We start from the raw sequence: 26,578 nt of genomic DNA on the forward strand, positions 1-26,578 counted from the left end.
GTTTACACTGCTGCAACATGGGATCCAACTTGTGAGACTCCAAGTCACATGTCAAATGCAATGTTTCCCTATGAGAGTCATCTTAAAGCGGAGGTCCACCCTAAAGTGGACCTTCCGCTCATCGGAACCCTCCCCCCCTCCGGTGCCACAATCGGCACCTTTCAGGGGGGAGGGGGGTGCAGTTACCTGGATAATCCAGGTAACTGCACCCACTTCCGGGATAGCTCTCTGCGGAAAGGGGCGTAACTTACGCCCCTTTCCGCAAGTGCCCGCCCCTTCCCCCAAGTGCCCCGCTGCCTGCTGGGAAACACACAGATCCCAGAGGCAGCGGGGATCGTCCTTATTGCGCAGCGCGATTCGCGCATGCGCAGTAGGGAACCGGGAAATGAAGCCGAAAGGCTCCATTTCCTGATTCCCATACCCAAGATGGCGGCGGCAGGACCCGACAGACGACCTAGAGATGGGCTTCGGGTGCCGACATCGCAGGCGCGCTGGACAGGTAAGTGTCACTATTTTAAAAGTCAGCAGCTGCAGTATTTGTAGCTGCTGGCTTTTAAAAAAAAAAAAACGCGGAGTCCCGGTGGACTCCCGCTTTAACGGATTCTACACAAGTCGCTTTGATTTTAGAAAGGTTCCTGCACTACTTTGGTCTGACTGCGATTTCAGCCCATGTATGGGCTCCTAAATACCATCCAAATCGAAAGAAAGTCGCAGGGCAATATTGTATGACTTTGCCATCTCAGCAGTGTGAACCGAGCCTAATACTTCAGACTGTTTGCTGTTCAAAATTTTGCACTTTTTGGGGGTCTTTCAATATACTGTATTTTCAAAGGCAAGGGCCTATGTTGTTATGTCATAGTGTGAGGGAAAAAAACCTCATAAATACAATCTAATGTATACATCATTGTTTCTACACAATACATTTGGTTTTATTTGATTCCAAAAAAAAAAAAAAAGAATAAAGCAGTGAGTTGTCTTTTTAAAAAAAAGTGTTATTTTCCATATCCAAACCTTGAAAAAGCCCTAGGACCCTAGTGGTTTATATAGGTTAAAGGTCCTGGGAGTCAAATGGTTAAGAAACTGCATTTCTTTTATTTTTTATTGGATTCATATTAAACAGGTGTCACAAAATCGCACCATCAATAAACAAAGTAAAGAAAAAAAGAAAAAAACTAAATTGTGAGTGAGGACAGTGCTGGATCCTGGGACAGGTGAGTGTCTGTTAAAAGTCAGCAGCTAAACTTCAGGAATTCAAAGCAGGACAACTAGTGGTAGGAGGAGACTTTAATGCCCCATTAATCCCCTCTGTAGACACTTTGACAGGCAAGACCTCCATGCCGGCGAACCAGCTTAAGCGAGTTGCAAAGACATTGCATAACTCACAACTTATCGATGTCTGGCGGCTACAACACTCCGGGGAACGGGATTACTCGTTTTACTCGCCCGTGCACAAAGTTTACACCAGAATTGACTACTTCATGATCCCCCACTCCCAGCTGCATGCAGTAGAGAGTTCCTCAATAGGGAACAGGACGTGGTCAGACCACGCGCCGATATTCCTAACTTATAAGCTATCTGGCGTATCCTCCCCTACGCAAAAATTTTGGCACCTCAATGAAAGCTTGTTACAAACCCCAGAAGTACTTGAGGACGTGGTCGCGACATTACATTACTATTACATTACTATTTCCAAGAAAACGATCTACCGGGCTGTGAATCGGGAGTTCTCTGGGAAGCCCACAAGACGGTAGTAAGAGGAGTCCTTATTAAGCACGGTGCCCGGATTAAGCGAGAATGCACTAAACAACTTGACCAATTAGAGAAACTGCACGCTATAGAGGCCAGACACAAACACGCCCCCACGCAGTCTTCTGAAACTGACTTACGAAACACCAGGAAACAGATCACTGACATTCTTCACTATAGAGCTAAGGCGGCCATACAGTCCTGTCGTAAGATGACTTATGAAGCAGGAGACAAATGTGGGAAACTATTAGCAAGACTGGTCAGGGAATGCAAACTCTTGACATATATCCCCCACATTACCACGACGGGGAGTCAGAAGGTTAGTATGCCCGCGCACATCACACAAGAATTTAGAAGCTTCTACTCAGGATTATACAACCTCACAACAACTTCTCCGCCCCATGCTGCCATGTCCGCTTACATTACGTCGTCCCAACTACCCTCCATCACACCAGAAGCCCAAGAGGAACTAGACTCCCCAATAACTTTGACGGAAATCCACAGAGCCATAGGGTCAATGAAGCCAGGGAAAGCCCCGGGGCCTGACGGATATGCCCTACAATATTATAAAACACTATTCGAAATACTAGGACAACCCATGCTTAAGTTGTTGTATGCACTAGGAGCCGGGGGTGGGTTCAATAGAGACTCCCTGAGCGCCCATATCTAGGTAATCCATAAAGAAGGGAAGGATCCAGTGTCTTGTGGTAGCTACAGGCTGATATCTCTTCTGAATGTAGACTTCAAAATCTATACTAAGATCTTGGCTACCAGATTAGCGGACCACCTCCAACAACTAATACATCTCAATCAGGTAGGCTTCATCCCCTCTAGGGACGCTCGGGATAGTACCACGAAAGTGCTGAACCTGCTACATGTTGAGAGCCGTGGGCGCCCCATGTGTTCTGTTAAATGCCGAAAAGGCCTTCGACCGTGTGAACTGGTCGTTCATGTTCGCGGTACTCCGACATGTAGGTTTGGGAGAACGGATGATCAATCGGATAGCTGGAGTATACTCTAACCCAACGGCCCAAGTGAAAACCAACGGGATCCTATCGAACCCCTTCCCGATAACTAACAGGACGGGGCAGGGATGCCCTCTGTCCCCTCTCCTGTTTGCATTATCCCTAGAACCTTTCTTAGCCACGATCAGACTGAACCCCGATATACAAGGGGTGACTGTCGGGCGGTCGCAACACAAGATCTCGCCCTATGCTGATGATATGCTCTTCACGCTAACCAACCCGGGAGTGTCACTGCCAAACCTGCTTAGAGAATTTGAGAAATATGGGAAATTGTCTAACCTGAAGATAAACTTCTCCAAATCGGTAGCTCTGGGAATATCAATACCGCCACGCTTACTCCCCACCCTACAATCTAATTTCCAATTTAAATGGACAACTACCACCCTGACTTATCTAGGGACTAACATCCCGCCCGACCTATCGAGCTTAAATGAATGCAATTTCCCCCCCCCCCCCCCCCGTTGACGAAGGTGAGGTTGCTTTTGGACTCGTGGCAAAAAGGGATCCACTCCTGGTTTGGTAGGTGTAACTTGCTGAAAATGAGCATTCTACCCAAATTTTTATACCTCTTCCAAGCCCTGCCGATTAAAATACCACCTACATATTTTAAACAGGTACATGCTCTGTTTACCCGTTTTGTTTGGGCACAAAAGCAACCTCGGACACCACGATCTCAACTCTCCTTACCGAAGCACTGCAGGGGGGTTGGCGCTATCAGACATCAAAAAGTACTATCATGCTATCCATCTGGGTAGGATTGTTGATTGGAGTCGCCACCTTGACATTAAGTTGTGGGCACAAATTGAACAACATCAGTGCTCTGTTCCGTTAAAGACCGCTTTATGGTGCAGAGAAGCTTTGCCACGGGAAACTAAATCTCATCCTCTAATAGGTAACGCTCTCTGCCAGGGCATGCAGGCAGCACTACAACACTCCCTGACGACCAAAACGTCACCGTTGACCCCGATCCTGGGTAACCCCAGGTTTTTACCTGATCTAGCAACCACACAGTTTCGGACATTGCGGGAATCCAACCTCACCACAGCCTCTCAGTTTGTAACGCGTGGTGGCTGGCCTTCCATACCGGACCTTATGGACCCTATCGGTCCCTATCAACTGGATTTCTGGAATGCCGTACGCTTGCACCACTTTCTTCAATCTATCCCCAATCCCCCAGACTATACCAGACCTGTGACCACATTTGAGGAATTCTGCTCTGACTCGGAACCAGTATCACGAGTCCTTTACAAAATATACTCATTAATAAATACACCGGCCCAACAACCACACATTGCAGGTATTGCAAAATGGGAAGTAGATCTAGGTCGCACTTTGACGCAAACCCAATTTAATACTATATTGCGGTTCTCTCTCAAGACCTCGCTATGCACAAAAATACAAGAGACGAATTATAAGACCCTTGTGAGGTGGTACTTAACGCCTAGCCGCCTACACCTTATCTTCCCTGATGCGCCAGAACACTGCTGGCGCTGTCGAGAGGATAGGGGCACAATCCTACACATCTTCTGGTCCTGTCCCAAGCTGACGGAGTTCTGGACAGCGGTCCGAACCATATCCCAAAAATTCACAGAGTGGAAGATCCCGAATGACCCGGCGTTCTTCCTGCTACACGTTTTGACCTTGCCCCCTAGGAAATACAAACAATCGATACTGCGCCACCTTACGAATGCGGCCAAGTCCTGTATCCCTCTACTCTGGAAACAACAAACCCCCCAACTGCAGCAATGTGGCTGCGGAAGGTGGAAGATATCAATAAAATGGAGGATCTGATACTGACAGCCCAAGACAGACAAGAAACCTACCGAAAGACTTGGTCTCTTTGGAATGCGTCCATGTACTCGGAAGAGGGCAAAGCCCTCTTTGGAACCTGAACTATCGCATACCAGCACATAGAAGGCCGCAAATGGAATGCCATCCCCCCTCCCCCAACCCTTCCCTTCCCCCTCTACCCCCCTCCACCACCCCTTCCCTTCCCCCTCTACCCCCCTCCACCACCCCCCCTTCTATTCTTATCTTGCCTTATCTATTTTCCTATTCTTTGTCTTGGCCGTAGCCCCAAACCAGCTTGCCGAGACCTCCCAATAAGTTACTTGGCTAGGGCCTTAGAATAACTGATGGCCGTAGAGTAGCTCTGACTTCCCTACCAGCTATGATTGAGGAGGCAATATATACACAGCTAGACAACTCTACATGACAAACTGAAAAGTTATGTGATGCAATATCTTTGAATGTAAGGCATGATTGGGAGGCTGCAACCTTCACTGTTTCAGTTACTGCTGTATGTTTTGGGGCTTTACCCCATGTGTGTAAAATTAATAAAATGATATTTGCAAAAAAAAAAAAAAAAAAAGTCAGCAGCTACAGTTTGTGTAGCTGCTAACTTTTAATTTTTAAATAATTGACTGAAGAACCTCTTTAATATCATGTGTTACCCTCTTTTAGTATCGGTGAGGGCTTGCCTCAAGGTCTCTCCGCAGGTGCTCAATAATATTGAGGTCAGGAAATTGTAATAATGACTCCTGAACCTTTACTTTTTCCTGGTGTAGCCACTGAAGGGTTAACTTGGTCTAATATTTTGGTCATGTGGGAAATTACAGTTGCACCCCACGCACAGCTTCCAGGCTAATTGTTTAAAATTTTTATATTTTCTGATACTACATTACATTCATCACATTAATGTTTACTTAGTTCTCTGTGCCATTGTAGCTCATACAATCTCCAAAACAGAGATCACCTTCATTCCTCATGGTAAGGATGGTGTGCTTCTCTTCATAGGACTTGTTAAGTTCTCTACAAAAATGGCATTTATGGTCATCACTAGTTAAAGTTAAATTTTGGTCTCATCATTCCAAATTTTATTGCAGAAGTTTTGAGAATTTTCTACATAATGTTTGGCATATTGGAAGGGGACTGCTTTGCAGTGTTGTGCAGTACATTTTTTTTACAAATTCTGGCATGTAAACTTTTGAAAACATGCAACAGCTGACCATAATGCACAATAATTGAGATGGGAGATGATTAAAGGTCATTCCATATACCATCAGTAGTAGTTTGTATAAACCCTTAGGCTGGGTTCACATTTAATTCAGATGCGGCTCACAGCAGGGATCCGGTGCGTCCCTGTTTCTCCATTTCAGAGACGAATCGGGCCAAAATTTGTGCCTGATTTCAGACCTGAAATGGAGCCAAAGAAGCACAGGACCCCTGTGCAATCCGCTCCGCAGCCACCTCAGAGATGTGTGAACCGTCTCCATTGAGAGCCGGTCACAGACTCCTGTCCTGCGAATTGGATACGGGGGAAACCTATTGGTGTGCACTGCAATGGTAAAGCACAGGTTTGATTTAAAGGGTAACACCACTTTCATCATGAAAAGAAAATAGCAAATAAAAAAATAATATAGCATATGCAATTGCGATACAAGTCCTATTGTAATTGAATGTTATTAAAAATTAACTTTCCTCTTCAATCTGCAACTGCTGTCATTTTCTATAAATGCAATGCAGTATGGCTACATGGAGTTGTTCTGTTCACAGAATGTGTACTGACCACTAGACAGAGACATAATTTCCTGCTTGTCTGATTGGGTCACCAATTTTCCAAGAAGTCTGCCTAAGATACAAGTCAGATTTCAGGCATCTCTGCAACAAAAATTTGTCTCCAGACCTAAACCCTATTGAACATCTGTGAGACATCCTTAAACAGAAGGTGGAGGAGTGCAAGGTCGGCACAGTGGTGTAGTGGTTAGCACTTTCACCTAGCAGTAAGAAGGGTCGCTGGTTCAAATCCCAACCATGACACTACCTGCCTGGAGTTTGCATGTTCTCCCTGTGCCTGCGTGGGTTTCCTCCGGGTACTCCGGTTTCCTCCCACACTCCAAAGACATGCCGGTAGGTTAATTGGCTTCTGACCAAAATTGGCCCCTAGTATATGAATGGGGACCTTGGATTGTGGGCTCCTTGAGGGTAGGGACCGATGTGAGGGTGCAATGTACAGGGATAGGGACAATTGTAGACACTCACTCAGGTTGAACTGGATGGACTGGTGTCTTTATTCAACCTTACTAACTATGAAACTATGAAACTATGAAACAGTCTCTAACATCCACCAGCTTCGTGGTATCGTCATGGAGGAGTGGAAGAGGACTCCAGTGGCCACCTGCGATGCTCTGGTGAACTCCATGCCTAATGCCTCGTACACACGATCAAACAATCCGATGGAAAATTCCAGCGGACTCGAGTCCCAAAAAGTCCGGTGGACTAAAAGTATTTTTGCACTCCAATCTGTCCACCGGACTCGCATTTCGGAGGACAATCCAGCCGTGTGTGTGCCAGTCTGCCGTACTTTTGAAATGAACGGACTTTTCCCGCCCGGAGAAAAGTCCGCTCATTTTGAGCGTGTCTCCAGGTAGCCGGGGGCCAGCGAAGCAGGCGTCGCTGGCCCCGTCACCTGGTATGGACTTAAAGGGGAACCCCTACGCCGAAAAATCGGCGTGGGGGTCCCCCCAGGTCCATATCAGACCCTTATCCGAGCACGCTACCCGGCCGGCCAGGAAAGGGGGTGGGGACGAGCGAGCGCCCCCCCCCCCTCCTGAGCTGTACCAGGCCACGTGCCCTCAACATGGGGGGTGCCTTGGGGAAGGGGGGCCACGCGCCCCCCCCCACCCCAAAGCACCTTGTCCCCATGTTGATGAGGACAAGGGCCTCTTCCCGACAACCCTGGCCATTGGTTGTCGGGGTCTGCAGGCGGGAGGCTTATGGGAATCCAGGAGCCCCCTTTAATAAGGGGGCCCCTGGATCCCGGCCCCCCACCCTATGTGAATGAGTATGGGGTACACTGTACCCCTACCCATTCACCTGTGAAAAAAAGTTTAAAAAAAACAACACACAATGGTTAAAATAGTTTATTGCACAGCTCCGGGGGTCTTCTTCCGTCTTCGGGGGTCTTCTCGCCGGACTCCTCTGCTATCTTCTGCTAGCTCTTTTACTAGCGGAGGAGCCCGGCTTTCTTCTTCGTCACCGCCCTCTTCTTCTGACTTCGGGGGTCTTGTCCCCCTCAGAGGATGCTGGGACTGTGACGTCATAATGGGCGGGGACATCATCCGGTGATGTCCCTATATAAGTCGCCGCGCGCCTTTAATAAATGGGGGCCCCCGGATCCTGGCCCCCCACCCTATGTGATTGAGTATGGGGTACAATGTACCCCTACCCATTTACCTGTGAAAAAAAAACACAACACACAAGGGTTTAAATAGTTTATTGCACAGCTTCGGGGGTCTTCTCGCTGGACTCCTCCGCTATCTTCTGCTAGCTCTTTTACTAGCGGAGGAGCCCAGCTTTCGTCTTCGTCGCCGCCCTCTTATTCCGACTTCGGGGGTCTTGTTCCCCTCTTGGGGGGTCTTGTCCCCCTCTTCGGTTCTTCTTGCCGGGCCACCATGCCTTCTTCTAGCTCTTTTACAGGCGGTGGCCCGGTCTTCTGTCGCCGCTTTCACCGTCTTCTGTTCTTCTCTTCAGATGTTGCCTCGTCGCTGTCTCTGCTCACAATGACGGGGACGCGGCGCGCGGCGACTTATATAGGGACATCACCGGATGATGTCCCCGCCCATTATGACTTCACAGTCCCAGTATCCTCTGAGGGGGACAAGACCCCCGAAGTCGGAAGAAGAGGGCGGCGACCAAGAAGAAAGCCGGGCTCCTCCGCTAGTAAAAGAGCTAGCAGAAGATAGCGCAGGAGTCCGTCGAGAAGACCCCCGAAGGCGGAAGAAGACCCCTGGAGCTGTGCAATAAACTATTTTAACCCTTGTGTGTTGTGTTTTTTTTTTTTACTTTTTTTCACAGGTGAATGCAGTATACAGTGTACCCCATACTCATTCACATAGGGTGGGGGGCCGGGATACGGGGGCCCCCTTATTAAAGGGGGCTCCTGGATTCCGATAAGCCCCCCGCCCGCAGACCCCGACAACCAACGGCCAGGGTTGTCGGGAAGAGGCCCTTGTCCTCATCAACATGGGGGCAAGGTGCTTTGAGGTGGGGGGCGCGGCCCCCCTTCCCCAAGGCACCCCCCCAGGTTGAGGGCACGCGGCCTGGTACGGCTCAGGAGGGGGGGCGCTCTCTCGTCCCCACCCCCTTTCCTGGCCGGCCGGGTAGCGTGCTCGGATAAGGGTCTGATATGGACCTGGGGGGACCCCCACGCCGATTTTTCGGCGTAGGGGTTCCCCTTTAAGTCCATACCAGGTGATGGGGCCAGCGACGCCTCCTTCGCGGGCCCCGGCTACCTGGAGACACGCTCAAAATGGGCGGGAAAAGTCCGTTCCTTTCAAAAGTACGGCGGATAGTCCAGCGGACTTGGTACGCTGTATTAGTCCGCTGAAAAAGTGCCGTGTGTGGGCAAGTAGCTCGTTCGGAAAGTCCGCCAGACTAAGTCTGCCGCATAGTCTGCTACGTGTGTACGCGGTTAAGGCAGTGCTGAAAAATAATGGTGGCCACACAAAATATTGACACTTTGGGCCCAATTTGGACATTTTCACTTAGGGGTGTACTCCCTTTCGTTGCCAGTGGTTTAGAAATGAATGGCTGTTTGTTGAGTTATTTTGAGGGGACAGCAAATTTTCACTGTTATACAAGCTGTACACTCACTACTTTATATTGTAGCAAGTTGTAACAATGTTGTCACATGAAAAGATATCATAAAATATTTACAAAAATGTGAGGGCTGTACTCACTTTTGTGAGATACTGTATGTGTGTGTATATATAATACAATATGTATGGGTGTGTATATTGCGGTTGGCAATTGGTTAAAAAATGGAATGTTGGAAAGTTAGATGGTAGTTGCCATTTTTTTTTTATGTCGCACACTATTTATCACATCTACGTTTTCAGTACAAAATAGATTCAAATCGATTTTAGTTCAGACAAAAAGAAGAATATGTCCAAAGTTTCTGTAACTTGAGATAAGATGCGTAAATACCAAAAACGTTAGGGCTTAAAGCGGTATTAAGCCAAAACCCCAACATTTAATATATTACAGTTTACCCATCATTAGATGTGGCTGCTTCTGTTTTGTTTTTTTTAGTTTTGTTTTTCCCCCTATCAGTTTTTACCTGGTGATCTGGCCAGTAACACACCACCTGTATTAGAGTGCCCCTGCTCTGGATAAAGGACCACAGGGGTACCTTTGAACAGCAGCGCTATCAATCTGAGAGGGGAGTAGATGCACTACCAGATTTAAATACAGTAATCAAATTGAAGCCAAACTCCAGTTCACACTGTAAAAGCAGTTTCATCAACCGTTTTTTTTTATTCCCGTTTAGGATAATGGTTTTGCATAAATCAATAAAAGCTGATCATTGTGAGCACCCCTGCTAGTTTTAAATGGTCTGTAACTGATTTTCAAAAGCAGTCTTACTAACCAGATCAACAGATGAATATAGAAAGCAAGCCTAAAAAAAAAACAGGTGCTGTCTCATTCAAGTGAACAGCCAATACACTTTATGCAGTTCAATGCAGACGTACTGCCGAGTGCTTATCCACATCCAATGTCAAATGTTGTCACCTCTTTAGAATCATATGTAGTGGTATCCAACCATACAAAAGAAAAATTCTCCTAGTGTAGTAATTGATGGGTATTCAATGCAATAGTGAGAGTGATCACCCGTAAAAATGACAGATGTTATTACAACCATGCTCCATTCTGCCTTCCCCACATGCAAGACAAACTCACCAAAGGGAGTATATAGTCATATCGTATGCAGCCAGACATTTAGCCCGCGTGCATTAGGCTCAGGTCCAGGCTGTCATGGACTCGCCCCAGTCTGTAACTGGACAATGAAAGAAGCAGGGCAATAATGGGCTTATCATTCTACTTTGTCCTCCTATCAGCACATGAACTAAATGGCTCTTGGTACTGCTTCTTCCTGCTCTGTACAGAGAGGGCGTTATCTGGTCAACATCAAGTTTTTATATTGCTTGCATTTGAAAAATATTTTTAATGATGTATTAAGGAATAGCGTTAAGTTGCTCAGGCAAATGTAAATTAATTTAAGTAAACTATATTTTTAAAGAAATGTTACCCAACCTTTCATGACATTATATTATGTTTTCCTTTTTCTGTGTCTAGGGATAATCTCAGTCAATGGGAGAAAGTGTCCAGAGGAGAAGATACTACAGGCTGGCTTCCTACCCAATCAACAGTGACAGGATCAGCAGATTCCTTACCGGTTAAGATTGATGACTAACACTGAACACATTCAGAAAGGGAGTTTTAAGAAGGCATGTGTGCACAGATGCCACATAGAAGTCACTCAAGCCCGGTCTAAAGAATAGAAGTAAATGCTCTGGGATGTGTATTTTATATAAAAAAAGAAAAAAAAAAAAAAAAAGGTGGAAAGCTGAAGTATACCAAAATATTATGTTTGGTTATTTAATCGAAAGCGGTTTCTCTAATGGATCGTTGTGCTTTAGGGCCTACCTGGTACTAAAATGCTGCAGCAGGTTCCAGCATCCAGATACATATCGAAGATCTACAGCATAGCTGTGAGATTAAAACAGCATCCTTTGAGCAGTAAATGTGTATTACCATTTAAGTAGTTGAAAGCACATCATAAAAATACTAATATATTTAGCAGTTCTGATACTCCCTTTTATTTTGATAGGATGTTATCTCTTTGTGTAGGAGGTTTTTTTTTGTTTGTTTTTAAATTTTGTGGCACTTTAAGGAAAAAAATAATTCTTAGCATACACATAAAATGTTTCTTGATATCAAATGGATACTTTTTCTTATCCATACCTACTTTTGATGGCATTATTATGCACTTTCATTATAACATGAAAAACCTCGTGCATTAACAAAAAAAATATAAAAAAAAAATGCAAACTTAAAGCAGAGATGTGAACAATCGACACTAATGTCAAAAAAGAAAAATACCCAAATTCTCAAGGCCCACTTTCAGATGTAGAATCAAAAGTTGATATTAGAAGGTACTGTGACGTGAGCTCTGTGTGTCGGCTTTTAGAAATTTCTTAGAACTCTGAATAGCTGGAATAATGTCAAAATTCTTGAATCCAGTGCCTTCTAATTTAGAAGAATATTTGCTGCAAATGTAAAATTACATTAATGAATTGGTTTAACACTGCATGTTAAAGGGAAGAAAATTTCAATAATTTTTATTTTGATCAGAGCAGAGATGTTATTTTTCCCATAGTCTGTTAGCCATCCCTTGGAAAAGGTTGCTGTGTAACCACTTGATACTTTCTTACATCCATTGTATTTTTTAGGAACCATTATTCCTCTGTTTTGTTTGCAAAATGTTACTGTTTCTTGATGTTGGCATTAGGCCTCATGGAACCTGGACGTTTTTCCCCAAGGCATGAGAAACCAGAGTTCAGGTGCACAGTGCACTGTCCAACCTCACTTCAGGAAGCCTGTCAAGCTCTATGGCCTTGTTTACAGTAGCAGTTGGGGGCAGTAAAACCATAAAGTTAAGCTGAGGTTGTAAAGCCCCCCAAGCACTCCCCCCTTTGGCTGCAAAGGCAACAGAGGTGTGTATAGGCATTCTGTGGCTACAAAGCTTTGAATCGTGCGCAGTGCACTGTCCCACCCCACTTCCCGAAGCCTTTCAGACACTATGGTCTTGTTTAAACTAGCAGGTTTCAGTAAAACCATAGAGCTGAGGTTTTACCACCCCCCAAGCCACTCCCCCATTGGCTGCAAAGGCAGCTGAGGGGTTTGTAGGTATTCTAGCTGGCTGCGAAGCATTGAATCATGATGTGGCAAAAAATATCCCCACTGTCACGTTCAATTGAATGGGAGGCATGCTAATGCAGGGTTCAGTGGGTTTAAGGCAGCCGGTGAGAAGATGATACAACACCTCATTACCACTTGTCAAATGTTTTCTGAAGAGTGGTCTAAATGTGGATCGCTCTTCAGAAAGCAATGCTAGTGTAAACTTTTCTTGTTAGAGGCTGCTGTGACTGGACAGTGTTTATAGTGATAATTACATTAAGGGCAGTATGTTCCCAGGGATGAATGCTTGGGTTGCAAACAGGTCTGCAGGGATAGACGATACACCTGTGCCCTTCACCCACACCTAAATGCCGGAGCCTATGGCAGAATTGCTAAATGCCCAGTGTGTATGGGGCCTTCAAAAACGTCATACCCATGAGCTTCTGGTTGGTTTTCTCTTTGTTCTGCATAGGAGTAAGTGACGCCTGTGTCCCTGTGTTGGATACTTAGAACATCCAGGAACAGGTATAACAAAGGAACATGACTTGTGAATTCAGGCCCTGAGGTATATGCAGTTTTATCTCACAGCTGATTATTCTCCAAGCTAAAAAATATTACTGTAAGTCCGAGTTTAGACCTACATGGGCATGATTTGCTGCCTGCAGACTAGTAGGAGAGGAGTATAGTTAACTGGTCAGTGAACTACATAGCTGGGCAGTTGTTTGCCCAGTATATAATACTATCATGCATTAAATTTAGAGGGCATATTTAGCCCAATCAAATGTGTAAATAAATTTGATGGATGCATTGCAGTTGTAAATTCGTTTTACCAGTGTAGGATATTCCACAGCCCTTGTACCTCATTTAGAATAAGATGCACAAAGAATTAGTAATAACGAATATGTTCCAAAACATGAAGTAAGTAGTGTTAAAAGTATGTTGGTGTTTTTGTTTTCTGAAAAATGTAAATTAAATACAGTTCAAGGTTCTATAGTTACCTTTTGCTAAAGGCATTTTGTTGCCATGCAAGGCTGTAGTTTAGGTGCTGCCCCAACAACACCATTACTAAGCCTTCTATCAAAGACCCAACACCACAGTCACAAATGCCTCTGTGGATGTGAAAAATACTATGCAGTTCATGCAACTAAACAGTGGTTTCTCAGTATTCACAGAATGTCAGAGAATAACAAAAACCAAGAACTTTGGTGCTCTTCCTTGAAGGATGCCACTTACAATACAGTTTTCGTCTTATGGTAAAAAGGCAATTGTATGCTTTGTTTTTGTAGGGTCTTCAAAAATATAAAAAATATGGCATAGGGCATAGATTATACTTTCTTGTGAAAGTTTTTTTTTTTCCCTGGCACAACTGAAAAAGAAAGCAAATTTTCTGATTAGCTGCTTTGAGTTAAAACACCTTTTTTATGGAAGTGTCATGTTTTTCCTTTTTAGCAGAACCGTGTTAAAATTGGGGAATATTCTGTGCTGTGGGTAAGGCAAAAAAACAACAACATGGGAAGCAGCAAAGTGTATACCTTCATGAGCTGCAATGAATGACCCGAATGCCAGACAGTAACAAAAACCAAGAACTTTGTTCTGTGCTCCTCCTTGAAGGATGCCTCTTAAGATTCGGTTCTATTATTTTTGTAGGGCCTTTCAAAAATATGGCATAGATTATACTTAGAACACCTTTTTCATGATAGTGTCATGTTTTTTTTTAATTTTTAGCAGAACCTTGTTAAAATTCTTCAATATTCTGTGCTGTGGGTAAGACAAATGGAAAAAAAATAACCTGTTACGCAGCAAAGTGTATACCTTCATGAGCTGCATTGAATGACCACTAACTTTGACATGTTTACACAATGATTGGTTTCTTAACTATACTGTACGGTAGCCATATTTTCTATAAGGATTCTCTTGAAGTTTTGAGAACTTATTTATTAGCATTTGCCGAATATTTTTGTAACCAAAAGCCAGTCTTTTACGTTAGCATATATGCGAAAACTGTGATAAGCTCGTCCTTCGCATTGTTTTTGTAATAATTATTATATTATATTTTTCCTAATGTGATTTATATTTTGTTTTTTGCTTTTTATTAATACACTAGATTGGGTTAGAGTGGCTTTTATGTAGGCTGCCACTCCTGACCTTCTGAAAAGGTAATGTGTTGCTGTTGCTTTGACTTAAATAGGTTGCGTTATAAACCTGGAAAAGTATTGGATAAAAGTCTGAATTCTCTTTTATTTGCTGCAAGCTTGTTCCTGATTAACAGCAGAACAAAGACACAGTCAATCAACTAGCATTTTCGAAAGGCCAGAAATGCCAGCCCCTATATTTTAGTTATAACATGTACCTGAACAGTGTTGTAGCTTGTTAGAGATTAAGGCAGGTTCACACTTGTGTGATGCCAGACATTGCATGTGACTGACACCACATTGCTGTTCAGATCACATGCGATGTCTGTTTTAGCCATACAAACTGGCTGAAATCGCATCACATTCGCACAAAAATTGTGCAGGACTCTTTTTTTGGTCCGCACTGGAATCGGATCACATGGATGTTCACACTTATGTGATCCGATTCCTGCACCATTTCACAGTTCACACTGCGATCTGTTGACCAATCTGGGGGTGTCGATAACTTTACATTGACACCCGTAGCAGTTCACAGATCTTAGTGTGGACCACTGTGCGATGCGGGAACCCACACTGGATTCGCAGGGTTCTCGCATCACACTAGTGCAAACTGGCTCTTAAAGCTTTATTAATTCTAAAAATAATTTCTAGGGGCTACACAAGAGAGCCTTCTACGATCAGTAATTAGGTTGCTAATGTGCTTGTGCCCTGCTGGTGGCTAGGTATATGTTGTGAAAGCAGGCCTTTGATTATTTGAACAGTTAGTTTGCCTTGTCCACCTTCTTCATGACACACATTTATGTATCTTCCACAAGTTGCACTTATGTGATGTCCCTGTGACCATCAGCAAGTTCAGTGGGCTCATACACTAAAGCTGGATATAGATAGCAACCAAAAAGGCACATTTCTCCATCCACACAGTCTAGGTAGATAGACCAGTCCTCTACACTGAGGCATTGTATTCTGACAATGGAGACTCTCCATTAGGGCCTGTTCACACTTGTCTAAATTTCTAACTCTTAAAGTGGTTGTAAACCCACTTTTTGGACTTCTACCTATAGGTAAGCCTAGAATAAGGCTTACCTATAGGTAGTGGAAATATCTACTAAACGTGCACCGTTTAGGAGATATTTCACTTATAGTACGCTGAAAATTACAACGTCACATGCGCGGGGATGAAACTAAACTAAGTGCTGTTTCTTCCCTAGCCTGTGCCATTAATCGTGGCTCCTGCAAGTGATGTCACGTGGCTCCGGCAAATCACAGAGCCAGAGTCCGCAGCCCAGAAGGAAGAGGGGCCAGTAGATGGACACTGCCTACATAGGGAACATCGTTGGATTATTTTACAGGTAAGTGGCACATAATGAGCTAGTATGCTATGTATACTAGCCCATTATGCTTTTCATTTGCAGGCTTTGCAGCAAGCAAAAGAGGAAGTAAAACCCATCAGGGTTCGCTTCCTCTTTAACAGATGTTCCTATAGCGTTACTATACATTAGTATTGGTGTTCGACACAGGCTTTTTACAAGCGTTATTGGCACATTAAAAAATACTCCCCAAACGCCTGGTTTTGAAGCGCTTGATGCATGTTAAGGCGTGTTAACCACTTAAGGACCGAGCCTCTTTCTGAGATTTGGTGTTTACAAGTTAAAAACAGTTTTTTTTTGCTAGAAAATTACTTAGAACCCCCAAACATATATAATTGTTTTTCTAACATAAAAGATAACAGAATAAAATGGCAGCCGTTGCAATACTTTCTGCCACACCATATTTGTGCAGCGGTCTTACAAGTACACCTTTTTTGGGAAAAAATACACTTTTTTGAATTAAAAAATAAGACAACAGTAAAGTTATCCCATTTTTTTTTTTTATATTGTGAAAGATAATGTTACCCTGAGTAAACTGATACCCAAAATGCCACGTTTCAAATTTGTACCCGCTCATGAAATGGCGACAAACTTTTAGCCTTAAAAATCTCCATAGCCGACATTTAAAGAATTCTACAGGTTGCATATTTTGAGTTACAGAGGAGGTCTAGGGCCAGAATTATTGCTCTCACTGTAAATATTGCGGCAATACCTCACGTGTGGTTTGAACACCATTTTTCATATACACTGCTCACGTATGCGTTCCCTTCTGCACGCAAGCTCAGCGTTTATCATTTATTTTACCTTTTATTTTTACACTGTTTTTTGTTTTGTTTTTAATTGTGTCAATTTTTTTCCTATTACAAGGAATGTAAACATCCATTGTTATAGAAAAAAAGCATGACAGGACCTCTTAAATATGAGATCTGTGCTCAAAAGACCTCAGATATCATATTTACAAAAAAATGCAATAAAAATAAATGTAATTTAAAAAAAATATATCAGAGCTATGGGAGCAAGTGATATTTTGATGTCACTTCTCCCCTCACTCGTCTCCATACCAAGCCAGGGGGAGGAACTGATCGGCTCCACCGCTACCGACGTCTCCAGTAAGTCGCAGAGAGCGATGGGAGGGGGTGCCTCTCTGCTCCCAATAAAAGTGATCTTGTGGTAAATCTGCCATGGAGACCACTTTTATCTGAAACCGGACTGCTCACTGAAAAAGAGGATACCTCTTAAAAGTGCTGACGTATATCGGCGTGAGCCGCTCCACAAATGCCTTTTTTGCTTAAAAAAGGGAAGTGACATTACAGGAAATAAACAATTTGAGGTGTGGCTTCTCATGTATGCCGTGCATACTCCATTAGCAGAGAAGACAGCAGCAGAAGACAGCATTTACTATGCTTTATCTCATGTTTGACCTCCTGCAGATAATGCTGATGTACAAGCAATTGGCTGAGCAGAGGAAGAGAAGGTAGCAGTAGCTGTACAGCGATCACTTTAAGTGATCTAGGGGGTGTGCGCAGCATGGCGCTGGAGCCGATGCTCGTGGTTGGCGGCCGCAGTGTCCGCCTGCGACCCACGATCGCGTCAGGGAGAGACAAAGCGGGGATCTGTCAATGTAAACAGACAGATCCCTGTTCTGTCAGGGAACTAGAGAGAGATCTACTGTTCCTAGTTATCAGGAACAGTGATCTCATTCTACTCCCTGTCAGTACACTGCCTGCACAGATAGAAACACCTTCTAAGGAACACTTAATCCCTTGATCGCGCTCTAGTGTTATCCCCTTCCTTGCCAGTGACATTTATACAGTAATCAGTGGCTATTTTTTGCTCTGATCGCTGTATAAATGTCAATGGTCCCAAAAAAGTGTCCGGTCTATCCGCCGTAATGTCGCAGTCACACTAAAAATTACTAGTAAAAAAAAATTTAAAAATGCCATAAAGTGCAAACCAATCAATATACACTTATTGTGATTTATTTATTTTTTTACCAAAAATATGTAGAAGAATACATATTGGCCAAAACTGATGAAGAAATTTATTTAAAAGAAAAAAAAAATTGGATATTTATTATAGCAAAAAGTAAAATTGTCACACATTTTTGTTTGTAGCTCAAAAAATAAAAACCTCAGAGGTGATCAAATACCACCAAAAGAAATCTCAATTTGTGGGAAAAATGGACGTCGATTTTGTTTGGGTAAAACTTCACACAACTGCGCAATTGTCAGTTAAAGCGACGCAGTGCCGTATCGCAAAAAATGGCCTGGTCATTAAGGGGGCATTTCTTCTGGTCCTTAAGTGGTTAAGTAGCACAAAAACAAGCCTTCTGCTTTAATTGATGTTTGGTACTGTTTACAGAAGAAAAATCCAATGAACTAAAAAGTATAGCTGAGCTGCTGAAAATAGATAGGGTGATCATAAATGCCCTAAAGTGTTTATAAAGGCTAAAAGTTTTGTATGAAGGTAAAAAACTTTCTCTGTGTAGCAGCCCCCTCCCCCCCAGCACCATCTAATACTTACCTGAGCCCATTTACAGCCAGTGAGCCAATGGGGAGAGAAAGGGGGTGGGGCCGTGCTGCTGTTCTGTGTGTGAATGGACACACAGAGCTGCGGCTAGGGTGCACCAATTGCAAGCTGCTTGTTCTGAAAGCACTTGGTCAGAGGGAGGGGACCCGAGATGCGGAGGATTGGGGTTGCGCTGTGCAGAAACACTGCACAGAGCAGGTTAGTATGTAATGTTTTTTTATTTTACTTTATTATTACTTTAATTCTCTCTTATCAAACAGCCCATTGCTCAATGGCCCCAGGGACATAACACAGATATGTAGTAGTGAAAGCACTCCTTAAAAGGGAAGTATTTTCATACTTACCTATGTGGATGCAGCATCAGACAGATGCTGTATCTGTCCTCCGCCGTCTCTGCACTGAGCCGAGCCACCAAACATCACCAATGGCTCAGTTTTCACAGATCAGCAAGAGGAGAGCTGCTGAGTGTCAGTCAGCATCTCTCCTCTCTGCTTCTCCACGCTCTTTGAAGCACTGAGCTGTGGAGGGGCAGGGAGCGGCCGTCTTAGAGGTTCGCTTAGACGGCCATCAATCGAGGCAGCTGGCGGATCCAGGCTTAGGAAGTTAGGATGACGCGCTATGTCAACTGATGGCAGTGACGTCAGCGTAGAGTAGACTTCAGACTGCTCTCCGCTGAAAACGGGTCACAGGAGTGCAAAACAAATTGCACTCCTGTGACCCAGAGGAGAAGCCAAACCTAAAAAGCTCAGGCTGGACTTCTCCTTTAAGCTGGCCATTGATGGGTCCAAATTTGGCCGGTTCAGTAGGCCTGCTAGCTGAATGAAAAAAACTGAGCAGCTTTATGCACAAAAAGATTTTTCTACACAATATAAAATATCTGACAAGGTATTAAAGAGGAGCTGCACCTAAAATAAAAATATTAAAAGCCAGCAGCTACTAATATTGCAGCTGCTGACTTTTAATAAAATCACACTTACCTGTCCCAGGTTCCAGCGATGTCGGCGGCAGATGACGAGCGATCGCTCGTCTCGCTGCTGCCCTCGCCGCCATCCTCTGTCAGGGAATCAGGAAGTGAAGCATGACGGCTTCACTGCCCGGTTCCCTACTGCGCATGCGCGAGTCGCGCTGCGCGTCGCTTATGGTCCCCCGCTGTGTCTCTGGGAACTGTGTGTTTCCCAGAACACAACGGGGGGGCGGGCGTCTGCGGGGGTCTGCGGCGGTCTGGCCGGAAGTGGGTACAGTTACCTGGATTATCCAGGTAACGGCACCCCCCTCCCCATTGAAAGGTGCCGATTGTGGCACCGGAGGGGGGAAGGGATCAGAATAGCGGAACTTCCCCTTTAGGGTGAAGAACCGCTTTAATTACATGTGAACCACTTCTGTCTTTTGATCTAGCTGCATAAGACCACATTGTAACTTTCCCTTTAACAGGAAGAAAAGATGTCTTTCTACTTGTTCTAGGAAAGATATTGGCTCATCCCTACCAATGTTTCTCAACTCCAGTCCCAAGTACCCCAACAGATCATGTTTTCAGGATTTTCCTCAGATGAAACGGCTGTGGTAATTACTATTTCAGTGAAACCGACCAAATCACCTGTGCAAAATGGGAAGCCTGAAAACATGACCTGTTGGGGTACTTGAGGACTGGAGTTGAGAAACATTGATCTATAGTCATCCTTATTAGTCTGTGTAGTAAGACAAGATCTCTGCTTGCTTCCTTAATTGAGTGACCTGTATTTTCCATGCGCATTGTTGCTGTGCTTACAGGTACTATCAGTGGGATCATCAAAAACTATCCTATACATAACATGGAGGGCAGACACTTTTTTTTAAGATCATATATGATAATGTAGCAGCATTTATACCTAGGGAAGCTTGGATACATATTTTATTGCAAAGTTTAAACTAATAAAACCATATAGAGTACATGTGTATAAGATAAAACTTTGTCCAAATTACTTGTTAGCATAATGGCACACCATTTTAGACAAATATTGTTACAGAATCACTGAGGTAAATACTGTAGCTCCTATAAACACTGCTGGGGGTAATTTCCCTGTTAAAGTGTTTGTGACACTAAACCTTGGTTTAAGAATACATACTTAAATAGGATTTTTTTTTTTAAAGCACCTTCTATTGCTTTCAGTCTCCTCAAAATCTCCAATTTTGCTGCTTTGACCTCCTTGTTAGATGGAGTTTGTATTTGTTTCCACTGTCCCATTGTATGTAGGAACATAGCCAGCCTCTGTTTCTTGCTCCGGAGATGGACTATGAGATTTGTAATGTGCATAGAGCTGTAACTAATGTGCAGTACTAAAAAATTAAAGTAAAAAATGTTTTTATTTATTTTTTTGCAAAAAAATTACGTTAAACCCAAGCACATAAACCCCCCCCCCCCCCAACATATTTTGAACCCCCACCTCCACATATATGCATGTATGGATGTAAATGCATGCGTCCTGGTCACCTATACCTGAAATTCTCGATTACACGTTACATGCTGCCGTGCATGCCGTAGCGAGAGCAATAATTCTAGCTCAAGACTTCCTCCGTAACACTAAACTGATACCTATAGGGGGCTTTTGAAGCGTCACCTATAGAAAATTTACGGTTTGGCGCATTGGGTATCTATTTACTCAGCGCAGGCTCGTCTTTTATATTTTAGCAAAAATTTTGGTAATTTACTGCGTTTGCCCTAAAATTCACTTTAGTGTGTTTTTCACAAAAACTTTGCATTTCGTAGACCTCTGTGGTAATATTGTGTGAGATAAAAAATTGGAACTACCACTTTTATTCTCTAGGGTGTCTGCTTGCAGAAAATATGTAATGTTTGGTGTACATCATCTTTAGGGCTAAAATATTTTTTTAGTTATAGTTTCCAAAGTCATCTCTGCTTACTAGTGGCTGGCTGGTCATGCAGATTGTTTACTCAATAACTAAATAAAAAAGCAGTATGAATGGGCCTCATGTAAAACATAGCAGTGTTTAATGGGTAAGTAAAGATAAACTCACTAAATCCATATGACCTGTCCCAGCAGATTGGCAGATATTCTCCTGACATTTGCATGTATCACACTTCCCCTAGCCTTATTGGCCAGTGGGTGATTTTTTTCTAGGATCCTACCCACTTCTTACAGCTGAGCGGTTTTGAAAAACATGCTGCATGTTTCTTTTTTTCTGGTGTGTTGGCAGCCTATTCAAAAGGATTTGGCTCCCTCAATGCAATGCACATTAATACTTGACACAATGCATGTGAGCACAATGCACCAAATATGGCTAAGCGTGAATGGGCCTTTAAGGTCATGATTCTGTACCTTTGCACAAGTTCTTTGTCATTTTTATTGCCTTACTATGACCATTGCAATGCCTAGACTACTTAGGGGCTAAAGAATTGCAATAAAAAACTTACAAAAAAGTATTTGTACAAAGTGTAAATAATAAGCCCATAAAAAGTCTAAACCATATAGCAGCTACACTAGATTTCACAAAATTTCCAATATTTCTGCCAAAGCAGTTCTATGAAATACAACACAAATCATAAATCCTATTTACAAAATGTATTACCGTATTTATCGCTGTATAACATACATCGGCGTATAACACGCACCCCAAGTTTAGGAGGAAAGTTTAAGGGAAAAAAAACTTACATTTAAATGCTCATCAATGCAGCCTTATCAGTGTCCATCTGCAGCCTTGTCCATCATTGCACAATGATCAGTGCCATTTGCAGCACTGCCCTTGCAGCCTTGCTCAGTGTCATTTGCAGCCTTGCCCAGTGTCATTTGCATGTGGCATGTAAATAGCCTGGCCCAGCGCCGTTTGCAGCCTTACCCAGTGTTTAAATTTCCCGCCACCAAGATAGACAGAGCCTGTATACTTGGCTCTACTCATCTCACAGTCCTGCCCAGTCTGTACACAGTACAGTCGGCGCGGTCTTTTTCGGCAGCGCTCGCTCCAGAGACAGCAGGGAGGCGGGGCGGTGAGCATAGCTGAGCACTCGGCTTGGGCTTTTTCGGCGGCGCTCTGTCTTTTTCGGTGGCGCTCTGTCTTTTTCGACGCCGCTCTTTTTTTGCCTCACAGACAGTGGGGATCGGCGTATAACATGCACCCACGATTTTCCCACGATTTTAAGGGGAAAAAAGTGTGTTATATGCCGATAAATACGGCATGTGTGTAAAAAAAAATATTTCAAAACATTCCTCATTGTGCCTCCTGATGAAATGGTCATTGCATTTTATTCTTGTGTGTTAAAATCCCTGTCCATCCACCGGTAAGTGTTTCACAGCAAAATAAACGCGTTCCACACTATTCACCACCTAATAGAAAGCTTACTCCCAAACTATGATGAACCTTAAAGGTGTTGTAAACCTTTGTGTTTTTTCACCTTAATGCTTCCTATGCATTAACCCTAGCCCTGGAACTTGACCCGGTGGGGACATGCTGTCTCTTTGTCCGGGGGTTCTCTGCTCTTGATTGGATAGATTTATAGCGCAGCCATTGGCTCCTGCTGCTGTCAATCAAATCCAGTGACGCGGGCTCTGGGTGGAGGGGCCAAGTCATACATTCGGCGGCTATGGACGCTGAATGCTGGACTCAGGAGCGCGCCCGCAAGGTAACCCCCTCAGGAGAGCGCTTCTCCTAGAGGGTTATCTGATATGGGTAGGAGCCACGAAAGCCGCCGGGGGACCCCAGAAGACAAGGTTCGGGGGCGCTCTGTGCAAAACAAGCTGCACAATGGAGGTAAGTGTGATAGTTTTTTTTTTTTTAACAAACATAACCCCTACAATCACTTTAAATTAAAAGGTCTAATTGTGTTGTATTTTATAGCTCTGCTTTTAGTAGAAACATTGGGAATTAGTATGGCCATTATTCTTTCCTTTTCACTTTTAGATTTTTTTACTTGTGGGACCCAGAACAAAAGGAAAGACAGTTGGGTTGATTTACTGAAGGATTTTCACTCAATAAATTGTAGCTGTGGTATTTAATACCCAGTCCTATGCAGATGAAATTATTAAGCAGGAATTATTGGATAATTGAAATAAAGATTCTCAACCAGCTTATGTATCCCTTATAGGAGGTGGAGTTTTAATGGTGTATTATGGTTTAACTTTGTTAGTGGTTTTAGGCCCGTTAAGAGGTTTCTGATGCCGGGGGGGTTTCTAATCACGAAACCGCTGTGATTGACTGTAACGGTGTCGGGAGCACACTTTCTGGAATGCGTATATGCGGTCGCTTGGCGTTAAGGCCTAACCACCGAAAAGCCGCAGATATGCATACCGCCGGCATGAAGCGCTTAACTGTAGCAACAACAGGAATGCCACACACCACTTTGGTGGAGATAAGCTAAGCCAGCACTAGAGATGTGATTGTGGAGTCTGATCTTGCCTGGAGCAGTATGTGAAATATTTGACATCGTGTGTGGTTTTAGTTGAATTTTGTTGAGGATTTTCTTCATGAAAAAAGGCATTTTTTGGGATATTTCGTGACTTGAAGTAGTGTGATACCAGATGTGGATTTTTTTTTCTGCTTGCGGATGATATGTCCGTATTTCATCCATCCGTTTGCGGATGAAATACGGGCATACATTCATCCCTATGGGATAGCGGGATTACATACTGTGGATTAGACTGTTTCATGTTGCACATCTAATCAAGGTTTTGGAACAATTTTTTAGAGCTGTTGTACCCCCTCCCTTCCCAAGCATATTTGTTTAAAAGATTAGACGTTTGGAGCCTTATTCAAAGTCAACTTGTTTGAAAAACAAACAACACTGATTGTGGTACATACTTCCAGACTTCAAAGTGCACATATACTATTAGGCCTCTTTCACACGGGGCGGATCAGTAATGATCCGCCCCGTGATGATCCGCTCGCTCAGCGGGGATCGCTCCGTTGTCCCCGCTAAGCCGGCTGCGGACAGGGCGGTCTCCGCACACTGTGCGGGGACCGCCCTGTCAGCTCTCCGCTCTCCTCTATGGGGATCGGATGAGCACAGACCGTGTGTCCGTGTTCATCCGATCCGCTCTGCAGACGGATAGAAAAATAGGATTTTCCTCCGTCTGCAGAATCGGACTGTTGCGGAGGCGGAGGAAATCGGGTGTCTGCGGATGTTCATCCGCAGACACCCGCTATCCCATAGGGATGAATGTATGCCCGTATTTCATCCGCAAACGGATGGATGAAATACGGACATATCATCCGCATGTGTGAAATGGGCCTTACAGTGACCTGCTGCAGGTGTCCCCATTGTCCCCAGTGACCTGCCGCAGGTGTCCCCATCGGTAGATACATACATCTATTTCTGTAGGCTACCTGTAAGATATGAGGTGATGGTTGTCTGGGCTATCTAATTATTGGTGAGATTAGGAAAGAAAATAGCATCTGTGTTGATTCTGCAACCTGTTGAGTATGCATGTTTAAACACTAGACAAAATAGCCTTAAAACTTGCCTTTTTTTGGGAGAACATTTACAATAATCTGGGAAAATCGAATTGGGATGATAAATTTGTCAACTGGGCTCTTTTTGTCCAGTGTATAAACATACATATTCAGCCAAAACATTTGTGCAAATTTCTACCCTTAGTGTAATACCATGATCTGTTTCATATATACTAAATGTCACAAGCATTTATTGAATTTTCCCTCCAATTTGAATCCTGTGTATGTGTGGCATGATTTTTTTATATATAGTTATTTCCAAACTAATAATTTAAGTTCTTTCTTTTGTCAATTGAGGTTTTTTTTCTGTATTTATCTGCACAACTTAGAATGTGCTGACTATCTGCTCTTAACTACACATGTTGTTTTGTAAAACACCTACAAATATTTGCAAGTTTAAGCCTGCATATCTTTTTATCATGAAACACATTTATGATTATAAAATAATATTTACCATTATTTGCTTGCTGACCAAAAACTGTGCTTGATATTTAGTAATACGGGTTATGTTTAAAAAAAAAAATGGAAAAAAAGTTTGAAAACCTGAATGCAAAATAGATTTGTTATGTAAAAAGATTTGTTTTGAATATATTGAGGTAGAATAGGGTATAGACTGCACATTTTATATAAACACGTATACGTATATTAAATATGTTAAATAGCTAACAAAAACATGTAAGTGCAATAATTTCATAATGTCATACTTTTTCATATGACATAAATGTACATGTGTATGTTCTCATATTTTTTCTATATTAAAAAAAAAAAACTTGTACAGTAGAATACTTGTATGCTGTAGCTAAGTTGTAAATACATTTAGTTCACAAAATGTTAATATATATATATATATACATATATAAATATTGTATGCAATATAGTACAAAATTACAATTTCTGTGGATATGTAATATATATTTTATGTATTATACATTTAGAGATATATAGATATATTTCAAATTGCTCTTAGTTTTGAAACCAATTTATTTGGGAAGTGAAAATAAATACAGAGCTTTTGGTATATTTTTTTTATTAAATATTCTTTGCTGTTGAAGAAAATATATGTACCATTAAACATGTGGCGGTAATGAACATGTAAGAAATTTGGAATAAAAAAAAAATGCACATTTGTACAACTTGTTGGCTTTTTTGGATTTTTATATGTATTTAATAAAAAAATAAGTTAAACATTTTGGTAAAACAATACAGCATGGCATTGCGTACACACATGTTTTATGGTACACATTTTCCAAATTTTAGCATCTTTAGTGTAACTATAGGTGGTAATGCTGTGATGTTTCATTTCTAAATACAGTAAAGAATTAAATTGATATGTATTTGTGTGTTTTTTTTAAGCCTACTGTGTTCCTTTTAATGCACCTGTATAGTAAGCATATACTGCAATATCCCTAATGGGTTAGGCTTGTAGAAAGATACACATGTTATCTGTGAGAACTTTAGCTGTACGCACAAATCATTACATACTACAAAATTTCAGAAAATGGTGAAATGTCTTCATCTTCAAGAAAGCCCTTTATTAGAAATGTATTCTCGGATATGGGGAACTAATTTGTATCCAAATGCTGTTGCAGCTCACAGTCAG

At 42.9% G+C, this 26,578-nt stretch overlaps 1 protein-coding gene across 2 annotated transcripts in view; it reads left to right on the plus strand.

The window, feature by feature from the left end:
• Positions 1-26,306, plus strand: part of PDE10A (phosphodiesterase 10A) — a 453,343-nt gene extending 427,037 nt beyond the window's left edge. For both annotated transcript variants that reach the window (XM_077486632.1, XM_077486633.1), the window contains exon 22: positions 10,908-26,306. In XM_077486632.1, coding sequence (XP_077342758.1) covers positions 10,908-11,025 — 118 coding nt within the window. In that variant the 3' untranslated portion in view covers positions 11,026-26,306. The remainder of the gene's footprint in view (positions 1-10,907) is intronic.
• The last annotated feature ends 272 nt before the right edge of the window (positions 26,307-26,578 follow it).

This window comes from Lithobates pipiens, unplaced genomic scaffold (assembly GCF_037356315.1).
Source record: "Lithobates pipiens isolate NorthernLeopardFrog02 unplaced genomic scaffold, aLitPip1_a1.2 Scaffold_18, whole genome shotgun sequence".
Taxonomy (NCBI): domain Eukaryota; kingdom Metazoa; phylum Chordata; class Amphibia; order Anura; family Ranidae; genus Lithobates; species Lithobates pipiens.